The sequence below is a fragment of the Lissotriton vulgaris genome, chromosome 9 (genome assembly GCF_964263255.1).
Source record: "Lissotriton vulgaris chromosome 9, aLisVul1.2, whole genome shotgun sequence".
Lineage (NCBI taxonomy): Eukaryota > Metazoa > Chordata > Amphibia > Caudata > Salamandridae > Lissotriton > Lissotriton vulgaris.
The window spans coordinates 651966413-651981808 of NC_141697.1; the positions used below are offsets into that span (position 1 = coordinate 651966413).

The window sequence follows — 15396 nt, forward strand, 5'->3', positions numbered from 1 at the left end:
GTACCCTATTTTTATCAAACGATCAACTCCTTACCTCTCAATAAAATAACAAATTTTTATGACTCCAATATACCTGGTTTGTGTATCATTATATACAATATCAATGTCTTTCTATATAATGTTAGTGTGGTAACATTATTGATTCACAACGACAATTCAACTTCTCAGCCTTTAGTCACAAATAGTGCGAGTTCATAATTAGTTTAAGTTCCGCACGAGCTGTTCTCATTTCAGAAACAAAATCCCTTGCTGGCCCAATCTATGTCATCCCGGCAAAGAGAAATTAAAGACCTAATGAAATAGACATTGAAGAACACGGAGGAAATGTATTCTCTGATTCTTGGCTGAGGAGCACAACAAAGGATCGCAATAGTGGTGAGACTCGCTCCCTTTATTTCCCCTCGTCACACACGGCTGGGAACTTCCAGATTTGTGATAGTGACCTTCTTGTCCCTATAGGACAATATAGGCATTCGGAGTGGGCTTACCCTTTTTAAAAAATGTAAAGCCCTATTTTCGGCGAGGAGGCAGTGCGGTGTGGTACTTGATTGTTGGATCTGGAAGCAAAAGACAAGAATTCTAGTCCCCTCCCCTCAGTTACCAAATATGTGATTTGTGCAAATTGTCTTCCAACAAGATTACTCCTTAGACTATTCTGCCAACATCAGGTGTGCTTAGATAAAAGCAGGTGCCAGTTCTAGTTGGAATATCCAATTGTATAATAGAGGGTATGTGTTTTGGTTTGTTTATAGGTCTCGGGCAGAACTGCTGGTTGAGCAATCCTGACTACCTGCCTGCTATTTTTGCTCTGGTTTCCTCTTTACTTTCTCAGTCCTGTGCTGTTCCTGACATTTTTTAAGCCATTTATTTATCTACATCACTTCTTAAGTTCCTTTTCTGTGCTTCACTGCCATTTGTATGACCATCCCATCTTTACTGTTTATAGATTGTATAATACAGGCCCTTGGTTCCACTGACACCTCCCGTTTCTGTTGTTTATATTTGAAACCCTGTGTAGGACGTTCTGCGGCAAGAAGAAAATGAAGACTTTTGGAAGGAGATGTGCCCATCAGCGAAAGGTGGAGTTAAACTTTACGCCCTTGTGATGGGACGATGAAGCTGACAATCAAAGGATCCTTCTTTCTGCTTACAGACTGAACTGTACCTGAGGGTCTCTTGCCCCAGTGTATGTCAGTGTTTTAAAAGAATGGAGTGTCATTTGATTCTAGGGACAAAGTGAGTGCCACTCCTGAGGAATGGAAGGGTTGAAGTGCACTCCCCTTGGGTTTGGGGCAACACTAGAAGGCACTGTAACTCTTAGGTCTCTGAATAGCAAAAAAGTGCCCTCCTGCCACCCTTCATGGGACATAGGAACTAGGAACCCATGCGTTTCCGGTCTGCAGATTGTCCAAAGGTATGGTGGTACTTCCTAGGGATGGACCTGCTTTCATTGACCCAAATTCACTAATAAGGCGATGTTCAGCATTAGAATGGATGACTAGAAATCACCCTTGTGGGATTCATGATCAGCCACACAAATGAGAGAACTCTGTATATGGCTTGCATGATGGGCGAATTGGGCAAGAGGTTGATCGATAGAGGTACTGCCTTTGAACACCTCGTACATCCAGCTGCCGATGATTTCACTGGGGAGTCACTTTATTAGATCTAGCCACCCTTTCCTCAAATCAGGGTGTTGGCTTGAATGCTCATCAGCAATGCTTTCATTAAAGGTGTTGTGGGGAGCGAAAGTGGTGGTGGATAGGGGAATCAAGTTATGTAGTAGCTTTGTTGGAGATAAAAAGGAAGCATTGAACAGTCCGCTTAGGAGGCCCTTGGTATGGAAATCTACTGTGACATGAATAGTTTCTTTGCAGAGATGGAGGTGGGATGGGTGCCTTGGATGTTATCATGAAGACGAAAGCACATTGAGGCTCCATTAGCAAACTCTCTGAGGGATCAAGGCTTTCTGAAGCACTTTGCACAAACCTCTGTACAGCTTATGCCCAGGGTAGGATCTGTGTCTCGAGCTGTGGTGTTTGGCATGGCTGGACTGACTGTGGCGGACATTTGTCATTTCCCCGGGAGGCTGGAAGGTTGGGGGCCAATTTTACAGCAGTGGGGGCTGTTTTTGTTACTGGGGGCCAGTTTTGCTGCAGTTCTCCTACATCAGCCCCGGTAACAAAAGCAGCGGGCCCATCATCCTTGCCAGGGCTGCTTTGGCTCTGGTGTTTGGTACAAGCATATCTGACTAAGAAAGCTTGTACTTTAGCATGAGATACGAAAGATGCAGTTTGACGTCTGATCCTGTATGCACTATGGTGACCGTGTGTGAGCTTGCATAGAGCTAAAAATGTCGGAGTTACTTTTTTGCACAGCTCTATTGAATGTATGGTACTCGCCTGTGTAGGTGGATTCAAGGGTATGGAAGTATGTCACACACACAAGTATCTCACTATCGGAAGCGCACGCCCTTGGAGCCGCTGTCTTGATTTACATGTTTGCCATCTGGCGTTGTTGTGCTTTCAGCACCTGCAAATGTATTTTTTCAATAAAGTATCGTTTTTTAATGCTGCAGTGGTTTTTACAGCATGACCTCTCTGATTGTTCATTTTCCCGGTCTGTGCATGGTGATTGTATCAGTAAATTACAGGAGGTGTGACTGTCCATTGGTAATTACAACGATGCCAAGGTACAGAATGGAGGAAAGCCTTTCTAATGTGTGCTTACATTCTCAGTAGAGAATGAGTTTCAAAGGAGCAGTAAAAGGGGCACAGTAGACTTTAAAAAGAAGATCCTAGAAATAACTATTTCTACATTGAATATGCTATGGCACCAAATTTCCAAAGCTTTGTGAAAACTTTTAAAATGCATAGAAAGTGGATTGTAACAGTTTTATGTCTTGAACTCCAGGCTCCTCCACATTAGATGAGTAAGCTGCCTGTGGATTGGCCTTCCCACAATTCGATTGAATCCAATGTCTCATTTTAGAACAATGCTTCTAGCTTGGCATACTTGGGTCCAGATGTATGAAGTCAGTTTCCACTGCCTTTTTGGAATGGATTCTGATTTTTCAGACTAACCTATGTACTAATAGATCGGTCAAAATCACCATTGAGAGTGGTTCACACCTCGATCCATCCCATTACTATTCATGAGGTAGGTCGCAAATTAAAATTCACTCCCAGTGGATGTCATCAGAGTGATGGTGGCTTTCTGTGGACAGCGAACCATCATGTTTGTGATTGCATTTAAATCAAATCCCTTTTTTTTTGTTTTAATGCAGCCTGTTTTCCCGTTAGGAAACTGGTTTGCATTTAAGGAAATAAATACCTTTTTATAACATTTAAGTTTACAGTGATCTCTTGGACCACTGGCACTTCCAAGCTAACTTTTTAAAAAACATAGGGGAAGGGGTCATTGGGACTCCTTTGTGATCGCAAGCCAATGATAGATAATATTCTGAATATTGCGGTTTAGTGTGCGTTTATAAACCCATTTTGCTCTTATTGAATAACTTCGTGTATTTAATAAATACTAAATACATTTAATTTGTTGTTGCAAACCCAGTGCTTTAGTAAATGGCTGGGTTTGCAATTACTAAGTAGTTTCATAAATCTGGGCACATGATATAGGCTACCAAACTCTGTGTTTTGACGTAAAGGATATCCCTCTTGGAACCTGGCATGCTATGCAACAGATGGGAGTGGGGAAGGTGGGAGACAAACAAAGACCATTGATAAACAGGGGGGTTCTGGAAAAATACAGAGCACCCACAATACTAAATCTGGCTATACTGACTAGTTCAGTGATGTCCCTTGTTTGAAAGATAAGTGAGGGAGACCCTCTTTTTATTATAGCCCTCACTCACTGTAATAGTGACATGCTTCATCATTAGGCTCACCCTGGCTCCTAGAGGTCAGGGTGGGCTCGATCGTGTTTCAGGGAGCACTTATGAAGATATCTTTCTAAGGGGGCGTAGCGTTAAGATACAAATTCTTCTCCCACTCCTAAAGTATCCTTTATTAGTGGAATGGGAGGGAAAGGTTCAAAAAGACTATGGGAGGATGTTATGGTCCTATGACCCTAACTGCTCACCAACATGTTTCAGCCCTAATGCTGGCCCGTTTATTGTGCTGGGCCTTCGTCTGGGTGGGATGTGAAGAGGTCACTTCCCCCAGAGACGTTAGTGCAAAGGTGTCATGCAATTAACATGCACACTAGTATGTATGTTATTTTTATTTAAGGGACAAGTAAGATACCTGTCGCTGTTTTGTTTGAGGTATTTCCCCGGAATAGCAGGGCTTAAGCTCCAAACAGGGGCCTTACAGGGGGAGGCCTTATAGTCACACTTTCGTCAAAGGTCTATCCCCATGGGAGACCTACTGTGCTCCGCTCCCCTGCTAGTCTCCCAAACACTGTGAACATAGATTCATAGTAGTGAGGCACCTTGTTTGCTTTTTTCTGATAGTGCACTGTATTCCTCCACTGAATTTTAAAATGTGTCCTGCTCAACAACTTTACTTTCTCTAAAATGTCGTTATCACCATGACGAGAAGTGTATTTAAGAAATGTTCTTACTTATATCAGATTATTCTTTGCACACAAAGGTGACTGCATTTTTCTGCTAAAAGCTGAATTCAGAATTTGGAGATGAGCTGCTTAATTTTTGTTGCTGCTTGTGCAATAGATTCCTGCTGAAACATTTGCCTCCAAACCATAGATGTTTGTGTTCCATCACCCGCTTCATTCTTTACTAAGAAAAAGGAGCTGCCACACCTGGAGGCATGCTCTCTTTGTCTATTTAAAGAGATTCATTGGGGAAAGAAACTGCCATCCCCACACAAGGTACCTTGGCTTGGCAGAGGGCTGTATTGTCAGGGGGGCTACGGCTGGTCCATGCTTCCAATATTTCATACCTCATTTAGTTATTTTTTGAATAATACACCAAACTCTTTGATCAGTGCAGAAATCTAGGTGACTGGTCAGGTGCGGAAAAGGTAAGAAATGGAGTTAAATGGTACAGTGATGCCTGCTTGTTGGGTCCTGCTAAGAAGGGGCACTAGGTGTTTTTTAGTATATTCATGTAGGAGGTGTACCCCTCTACTGTTTACTCATCCACAAAAGCTGCAAGATGCAGATTGTACTTGGAGTATTAGGAATAGTAGATAACTTTCTACTTTGAAGAATCACGTCCCATGTTCTGCATCAGGTCTGCTGGTAAATGAAAAGCAAGATGAGCTGATGTGGTGTTCTGGCCATGATTATCTCTGCCGATGAACTCCTAGGGACTGTGAAGAGGAAAAGAACCCTTTGTTTATATGTATCTGTATTACTGTGGAGGCTGGGAACCTTCTCAGGCTGGAGTTAAGCTCTCCTTAAGCTTAACTCCAGCCAGCATATTAGTTGCACAGGGGACCAATGTTCACCTCCCTGCATTTAGATGCAGTTGCCCATAAGTCCTAAGAGAGGACAATATTGTAAACCCAATGGCATAAACGTGTCAAATCTGTTTGCTTATGTTGTTTTTGTTAGACTTTGTTGGGCCCATATTCTTAAGAGCTGTTGTGGTTATTGTGCCTTGCCTGTGGCCACTTGGGCACTGGGGGGGTAAACTTCATGACACATGCTTAAGTACAATAACAAACAAAACCGGTGATGGACCGAATGTGGATCAATGTCACACATTCACCCCAGTCCAAAGATCTGGGCCCAAATCCATCGTTTTTTTGCACTCCACACCACCCTGGGTTAGACAATGGCGATATGCAAATCAGCTCTGACCCTGTGCCCCATGGGAACAGTCCAGTCCGAACTACAAAAGCCATGTCCTTCCCAGAACGGAATCAAGCATCCGAGGACCGGACCGGTTTCGAGGTAACACCTCTCATCAGCCCGGCTAGCTTGACTCCAGTGGTGTGGAGTGCCTGGGACCCACGTCTGGGCATCCCCAGCGCACTTATGGCGGCAATTGCAAACAAAACAGGTGATGGACCGAATGTGGATCAATGTCACACATTCACCCCAGTCCAAAGATCTGGGCCCAAATCCATCGTTTTTTTGCACTCCACACCACCCTGGGTTAGACAATGGCGATATGCAAATCAGCTCTGACCCTGTGCCCCATGGGAACAGTCCAGTCCGAACTACAAAAGCCATGTCCTTCCCAGAACGGAATCAAGCATCCGAGGACCGGACCGGATTCGAGGTAACACCTCTCATCAGCCCGGCTAGCTTGACTCCAGTGGTGTGGAGTGCCTGGGACCCACGTCTGGGCATCCCCAGCGCACTTATGGCAGCAATTGCAAACAAAAGGGAAGGACATGGCTTTTGTAGTTCGGACTGGACTGTTCCCATGGGGCACAGGGTCAGAGCTGATTTGCATATCGCCATTGCCTAACCCAGGGTGGTGTGGAGTGCAAAAAAACGATGGATTTGGGCCCAGATCTTTGGACTGGGGTGAGTGTGTGACATTGATCCACATTCGGTCCATCACCTGTTTTGTTTGCAAATTCCGCCCTAAGTGCGCTGGGGATGCCCAGACGTGGGTCCCAGGCACTCCACACCACTGGAGTCAAGCTAGCCGGGCTGATGAGAGGTGTTACCTCGAAACCGGTCCGGTCCTCGGATGCTTGATTCCGTTCTGGGAAGGACATGGCTTTTGTAGTTCGGACTGGACTGTTCCCATGGGGCACAGGGTCGGAGCTGATTTGCATATCGCCATTGTCTAACCCAGGGTGGTGTGGAGTGCAAAAAAACGATGGATTTGGGCCCAGATCTTTGGACTGGGGTGAGTGTGTGACATTGATCCACATTCGGTCCATCACCTGTTTTGTTGGCAAATTCCGCCCTAAGTGCGCTGGGGATGCCCAGACGTGGGTCCCAGGCACTCCACACCACTGGAGTCAAGCTAGCCGGGCTGATGAGAGGTGTTACCTTGAAACCGGTCCGGTCCTCGGATGCTTGATTCCGTTCTGGGAAGGACATGGCTTTTGTAGTTCAGACTGGACTGTTCCCATGGGGCACAGGGTCAGAGCTGATTTGCATATCGCCATTGTCTAACCCAGGGTGGTGTGGAGTGCAAAAAAACGATGGATTTGGGCCCAGATCTTTGGACTGGGGTGAATGTGTGACATTGATCCACATTCGGTCCATCACCTGTTTTGTTTGTAAGTACAATAACAGCCAGCTTGTGCCATGTGTCTGTCGAGAGACATCAGAGGGATGAAAAGCAGCACCGAAGTACAAATCAAGGAGGAGTGCACAGCAACATGAGAATCTTTAACATATCCTCAGTTTCTTTTCCTCTTACATATTATTGGTACCCCTCATTCCATCAAATATAAATTCACTAAAATTACTCTATCAATCTAATATGGAACTGTGAGAACCTTCAAATAACTAGTTGCCCAACACTTAGTAATGCAGACCTTCTGCTGGGTATGACAGCTATCGTATCAATAACAAGGGGGGAGAGAGAGATTAGGTCGAAAATGGATTCGTTCTCCCTTGGCTAATGTTTTTAAACAAAGAGAATCCACTCTTTAGGTGGCGGGTGTATGCTCCAGTGGTGGGGAACACCCTAGTTGTTTTGATACCCCTCACACATCAACAGGCCCCTTGGTGTCATGCTTCATCATAGTGGTCCTCGCACCCCTCTCCGGGGTGCGGCGTGCTGCAACCTACGACTACGTGGGAGCACTTACAAAGACTACGTGTGGTGTGAGTTGCTGCTGCTAACAGGCTCCGGGCATCTTATGAGGACTTTCAGCACCAGGATGACTTCAACTTCAGCGCAGCTGGAGAAAGGTCTAGCAGAGAGCGACTACCATCATGGCCCGTACTTATAATGGTAAGTACTAAAATATTTGTTCTGCGTATTCTCATGGATTTGGGTGGATCCACAAATCCACGCCCCAATCAAAAAATACCATAGGGAGACTCGCAGAGCCAAACTCTTATTCACACACTCACAGAACCTCAAAACCACTCACCCATACTCACAACCCCACACTGCTTTCCCACACCCACCAAACCACTCACACACCCATACAGCCACTTGCACACCTTTAACAAACGTACTCGCACACCCATACAGCCACTTACAGACCCACACAGCTACTCTCACCCACACAGCTACTCTCACCCACACAGCTACTCTCACCCACACAGCTACTCTCCCCCACACAGCTACTCTCACCCACACAGCTACTCTCACCCACACAGCTACTCTCACCCACACAGCTACTCTCACCTACACAGCTTCTCTCACCCACACAGCTTCTCTCACCCACACAGCTTCTCTCACCCACACAGCTTCTCTCACCCACACAGCTACTCTCACCCACACAGCTACTCTCACCCACACAGCTACTCACACACCCATAAAACCTCACACACATTCATACAGCTACTCACACACACACCCACTCATAAACCCACTCATAAACCCTCAAAACCACTTGCACACCCACTCACAGACCCACTCGGCTTTCACACACCCACACAACCACTCCCACCCATATAACAACTCAAACCACTTGCACACCCACACAGCTTTCACACACACATCCATTCACACTCACATACCCACACAGACCCACACAGCCAGTCACACACACTCGCACCCACCATACACTCACATACCAACATGTACACTCACATACCAACATGTACACCCACACACCCAGGTTACAGGGATGTTATAGTTAGGAAATATCTTTAAAAAACATAGACATTCACTGAAAAAAAACAAAGGTTACAGGCACATTATAGTTAGGAAATACAAATAAAAAAACCTAGAACCACTAATGGCAATATTTCCCATTCCTTTTTCAGTGGTACTGGCGTACTTAGCAACTCATAAGCATCCTTCCATTGGTTTTTGTTATTCCATTTCTCGAGAGTCAGTTTTTATGAACCCTTCGGCATTGACAGGGACTTGGGTCTGCCTAATGTGGGCATTACTTTAGTTGGTGAAAGAGGGTTACAGTGGCATCAATTTCTGCCTATGGTTGAAAGCATTGCGGATTGCCAACATCCAGACCTCATAATTGTGCACTGTGGTGGCAATGACCTAGGCTCTTTGGGGTAGGAGTGGAAATCCTAAAGAAGGATAGCTTTGGTCAATGAATGGAATTTTCCCCCTCACACTGCCTTGGTATTCTCCAACATTTGCCAGAGGCAGAAATGGAAGTGGTCAATTGAATTCTGTCCACAGATAGACTAATCTAGGAAATATGTGAACAACATTATTTTTGCATTTCTCAGAGACCACAACATGGGCTCCATATAACACAATTTATGCTTTGATATGGACAGTATATAGAGAAGTGATGGAGGTCATTTCACAGAGAAAGGCAAAATTATTTGAAAGACTGCATCATGTTTTATGTGTAGTTATCATCTGCACACCATAAACACAAAGGCTATTTTTAGAGCCACCCTTTTCACCAAACACTGGGTATTCTTCTTTTTAAAACCTTTTTTCATAAAATATTTTTTGTCTCTGCTGGCCCGTCGTGTTTCCACAAACGTAAAGCACACGTTCAATACAAACCAGCACATTCACGAGTCGCTTGTATGGGCTTGTGAGTGATTGTATGACTGTATATCTGCGTCTGTGAGTGGGTGTGTGAGTATCTCTGTGGGTCTGTGACTGTCTCTGTGAGTGGCTGTGTGGGCATGTGACTAAGTATGAGGGTCTGTGTGAGTCTGTGACTGGGTGTGTGTTTCTGTGTTCATGTGTGGGTCTGTGCGTGTGCATGAGGTTCTGTGTGGGTCTATGAGTGGCTGGGTGACTTGATGTGTGAGTTTGAGTGGGTTTGAGAGGGTCTCTCTGGGTCTGTATTTTGGTGTGTGTGTCCGTTTGAGTCTGTCTGAGAGCATCTGTGTGACTCTGTGAGTGTATATGAATCTGAGTTGGTATGAGAGGGTCTGAATGGGTCTATCAGAAGCTGTATGCCTGTCTCTGTGGGTATGTGTCTCTGAGTCTGAGTGGGTGTGAGAGTTTCTGTGTGGGTCTGTGAGTGTCTCCCCAGGCCTGTGAGTAGATGTGAGGGGAGTGTTTGTGTATATGTGTGAGTGGGAGTGTGTTACTGTTTGGGTGTGTGACTCTGAGTGGTTGTGTGGTTGTGTGACTGGCACGGCCCCCCTTCCCTTCTGTAAAGGACAAATGAGCCTACTTTATTGGACTTGGTTAAGGCAAAGCAAGAGTGTGTTCTTGGCAAATCCTCATTGAACAACTATCTGAAATCCTTGATGTAGTTGAATGAATAGTTGATCTATCGAAGCTCACTCTGTAGAGAATATGACGAGTGGGTTCTTTTTTGTCATCTCCTGGTGAGAGCAGAATGCATGGTTCTCCCTTTAAATTACTACGATTACGCAAATGCACAAAATCACCTAGAAGCTTGGCCCATTTGGCCCTGCCCCGTCTACCTTAGTAGTAGGCAAAGGTCTTCCTGCATTTTCCCATGTTGATGGACAGCTTAAAAAAAAGACCCTAGTGCGTTTCCTGCCTATTTTGGTGACACTTTCTCTATGCAGAGGAATATGAGGATATCTCCCCCAAACAAAGAAGCATTTACTTCATATAGTGAAGAGGAAGTACCCTTACTTGGTGGCGATTCACCTTTTTGTCTTCTCCATAGCAGGATTCATGTTATTACAGATTACTGGAAGATGCTTGAGGTACAATACCATTGCAGAAATTAAACCCAAATAAGGCCACTGGTGACATTTCCTCCTGGTCCATTACACAGCTGTAGAGTAGAATATGCACTAGACATTTACCAAATTAATCAGCACATACTAATAAACTAGTAGAAAGTACTCCACTTGGGAAGACATTTTGTGCAAGACTGTGAACTGTTGTGTAAAGGGGTAGTTGAGGTTCCATTCCAGCCCAGTCATTCACGCAGATACTGATAGCCAATCGGACACCCACTCACAGACCGACACAGCCACTCACCTACCCACACTGCCACTCACCTACCCACTAAGCCACCCACATAACCACTCTCCTACCCATTCAACAGACCCATACAGCCAAGCACAGAACAATATAGCCATACACACACACACACACCCATACTGCTACTCTCACACTCAGTCACTGACCCATCCAGCTACTCACACACCCGCTAACAGATCCATACAGCCACACCCAGCCACTCACACACCTACTCATCACTGTGGAGAACCGGGCCTTATGGGCCGGGCGGCGCAGGGCACGCCTTAATCCCCGGGCTCACCTGCCTTGTTACTAACAGAGACACGAGACACTCCGTTGAGCGTGGAAGCCGGTTTATTAGCTGCAGCTAAGCAGTTATCCTGGAAGTACATGCAAAGTGTAAGTTCTGAGGAGATTGCCACTTCAATCCGTGGCGTACAATCTCTTATACTTAACACATTTACGATATCCCACTCCCCGCACACACAAAACGAACCAATAGGAAAAGTTGGAAAACAAGTTATCAGGTATCCTAGTATACGCCTCTTTCTCGGACCCCGTGTGTCACCCCTCCCAACAAATTAATCAGTGATGGTGTTCACAATCCCCTCTCGCAGGTGGCAGGACATGATGGTGTGTCTCAAAGGATGGTTGTGTAATAGGAGCATGCAAGGAGAGAATAGCGAAGGCCAGTTGGATAAGATAGTATAAGAGAAGAATAGGGGAGGGTAAATAGTCTGCTGAGACAGGGATCAATCGAGCCAGACATGGATTAATGAACTCGATCAGACCCTGACATCGGGTTTCATGAACAAGGACAATGGAGTTACTTTTTAACTGAAAGGACGCGTAGCAGCTTGAAAAGCAAAAGCATCGCGTTCGCCGTGCCGCCTGAGTGAGGGCCACACAAAATGGCAACAGGACACAAAATGGCGGCTAGATACGAGACGAAATCCGAAATCGCAGAACCTCAGACTCTCCTTTTGCCATTACTCAGGCAATTAACCAAGGATTCAAGTCAATCTGAATCTATATCAATGGCCATGAGGTCCTCGAGCTGTTGCTGTAGCATCATTCTTATGTTCTCCGTTTTTCGTGATGCATGCTGCGGGACACACATAGCGGCACACAGGCCACATATTACAGGTCCACACTGCACACAAAGGCAACAAGAGAAGATGATAGCCAAAATCATTCCCAGGAAAGTTAAAATCTTCCATCCCCTTGTGGACAGTAGTCCCCAAAACCATCCCATCACAGACCAATATCCTGTGTCCCGATGTATAGACTCGGAGAAGGTATGTAGCTTAGAGATAGCTTGGTATACCGTAGGGGCATTATCAGGAATGTAAACACAGCAACTAGACCCGATCAATTTACAGACTCCACCCCTATCTGCAAAGATAATATCTAAAACTATCCGATTTTGTAAAGTCATAAGACGATCCGCCTGAAGCTCAGCTGTTACATTACTCAAGGCTCCATAAGTTTCATTTATGGTAGCCTCAACAACACGAGCTAAGTGTCTGATGTCTCTGCTATTGGCCATTGGGCCCCAGAAAGGAAGCAACCCTTTGATGAAGTCAGCTGCCTCCTGTCCTGCTGTGTCCTTCTGGTCAAAGACTCCTCTACCAAGCCTCTTTTTGTGATGATTTGAAGGAGCGGTATAGGTTGGAGGAAGAAGAAAAGCCACATAACATGTTCCAGAGAAATAAGTGAGAAGCCATTTATAGGCCCTATCATGATAGATGAAATATGTGCCTTGGGATGGCACGAACGGTGAGGGAATCTGAGGTGTATAGACATAGGTATAAGAACAGATACTTCTCTCTGGCTGATTCTTGACATTCTGACCATTGATTTGTAAGCAGAAATCACCTCGATGAGGCACAGTCCAGATTGGCGGAGAGCTCCTTAATTTAGCCTTTTCAGTAAGGCTGGTAACATATCGTGTTATGTTCCATCCATCGTATGCTCTCTTTTCATCTACAGGAATCTTACTAATCTGAGCAATCTTAGCCATAGTCCCAATTCCCTTAATCAAAGTACTATGACTACAGTCTGCTCCACCACCATATGGACTCCCAGGAGGATATCGCAACTGGTTCTGGTAAAGATTAGAAAACATAGCCAGATATGCCCAAGCGGAACCTTCATAGGAGAATGGAAAAACCAAGTATGGCATGCCTCTCTCTGTATTAGGAGGCATGAGCCCACATACCCAACAATCAGTAGTATTCATTACTAACTGGTGTTGGTGTAATAACTGAATGAACAAATTGTTAAAATATTCGGTCCTCCTGATCTGTTCGTGTGGTGAAAGTGTATAGAACCGGTGTGGGGAGGCAGTAGCAGAAAAAGATACGGGGACAGAAGTAGGAACAGGTAACGGCTGTAAGACATAAACAATCCAGCTTCCACACGCTAATAGAGTACATAAACATATCAAAATACATAGGGTTATCTCACATGAACTAACCATAAGTTTCTTAAATCGGTATTTCATATTTACAGTCTGATCATTAACTCATTAACTTCCACTTTAACATCCATTACTCTAAAGGCGTTGCTCACGGTAATCTTCCTGGATCACTTAGCTGTGGTTGTTAGCCGTCTTATGACACTGCAAGTCCTGGGGAACCTAGGTCACTACTCAGGTCACAGCGTAAAACTCATACCGTGACCCTGCAACTTGATGGATGGTGGAAGAAAAATACATACACAAAATATCTTTGTTTTAATAACAAAATGGTATGACCAGAAAAAATTCAGTTATTCTCGACCCTTCTTGGTCGTAAATTATATTGAGTCTTGTTGGGAATAGTGTGGTCCTTAAACAAGGTTTCTGGATTCAGTGTTCAAACGCAGATATGTTGGGACGGCCTCTTGTAACACATTGTCGTCTTCTTTCTCGCAGGTCGTGTGGTCCAGGCGTGCACTACTAAATGGTACAAATCTGGGCACGGTCTCACTTTCGTTGTCCGCTATACCCTCTCGAACCCATTGGTCAAAAGGCAAGGGCAGGGGTATCTTTTTGCAGTGCACACCATGGACCCAGTTCTTCTTCCCAGAAACCTTCACAGCCGTCCTCGTGGTCAACAGCACTGGACGTGGTGGGCCCCAACGAGGTTCCAGATTACGCTTCCGCTGAAAATTCTTCACGCAGACCCAGTCGCCAGGTTGGATGGAATGACCAGGTTCTGCGGAGGCCTCAGGTAAAGCGCTTTGAACCTGTTGGTGAAGAACACGCAATTTAGTGGTGAGGTCATGCAAGTAATCAATCAACAGTGGGTATGGAATATCAGAGTATTTTATAGGGCGAGGCACTCCCCAGACATTTGCTGGTCGCCCAAAGACGACCTCATACGGACTTAAACCTAAACGGGAATGAGCAGTAGTTCTTGTAGACAGAAGTGCTACTGGTAAGGCATCAGGCCAGGCGAGACCTGTGCTCGCCTGAATCTTTGCCAATTTGAGCTTGCGAGTACCATTATAACACTCTACCATTCCTGCTGACTGAGGGTGGTTTGCCGCATTAAATTTTTGTTTGATACCGAGACCTGCACATACTCTCTGCATGATCTCACCCACAAATTCACTTCCATTGTCAGACCAGACAATGCGCGGCAAAACAAACCTCGGGAAAAACTCCTTCAAAAGAACTTTAGCAGAGCAGTAGATAAAGCAGTATTGTCCTTTAGGGGGTAGGCCTCTATCCATCTGGAAAAGGCACAAACCACCACCAGAACATATTTGAGGTTATTGCAACGATCCATGTGAATGAAATCAATTTGAAATACTTCAAAAGGATACGTAGGGGGAGCAAAATGACCTGCTGGAGTCGGGGTTCCCTTTCCTGGATTATGCATTAGACAGACAATGCAATGCTTCACTACGTTTTCTGCACATTTTGGAATTCCCTCATTCTGCCATACTGGGGCCAAAGCTTTACAAATGCCCTTTGCACTAATATGTGCTGGACCATGCGCCATAGTAACTACAGGTAGTACATAGGCGTCTGGTAACAGCCATTGTTGATGCTCTGACAACTCCGTCCAACACCCAGTCGCGTCCAACATTCCTGTGCTTTCTTTCCACTTACTCAACTCTTTCTCAGTGGCCTCTTCTTGAATCATTCTCACACTTTCTATTGTGTCCTCTCACATTCCTCCTTCTCTGATCCATCTCGCAGGGCCCGCAACATACATTCGACTCGTACCCGTCTCTCGCTGTCTCTTTTGCTACCTTGTCTGCAAAAGCATTCCCATGACCCACATCATCGATAATCTTTTTGTGAGCGCTACATTTGATTATTGCTATTTGTTTAGGCAAAGCAAGTGAATCAAGAAGATCAGTCACCAACTGACCATGCTGTATTTTAGTCCCATGTGAAGTAAAAAATCCTCTTTCCTTCCACAAGCGACCAAAACTATGAGCTACAC

At 45.2% G+C, this 15396-nt stretch overlaps 1 protein-coding gene across 2 annotated transcripts in view; it reads left to right on the forward strand.

Moving 5' to 3' along the window:
- Positions 1–2575, forward strand: part of NUDT22 (nudix hydrolase 22) — a 39825-nt gene extending 37250 nt beyond the window's left edge. For both annotated transcript variants that reach the window (XM_086938349.1, XM_086938350.1), the window contains exon 6: positions 1019–2575. In XM_086938349.1, coding sequence (XP_086794475.1) covers positions 1019–1117 — 99 coding nt within the window. In that variant the 3' untranslated portion in view covers positions 1118–2575. The remainder of the gene's footprint in view (positions 1–1018) is intronic.
- Positions 2576–15396: the final 12821 nt, after the last annotated feature.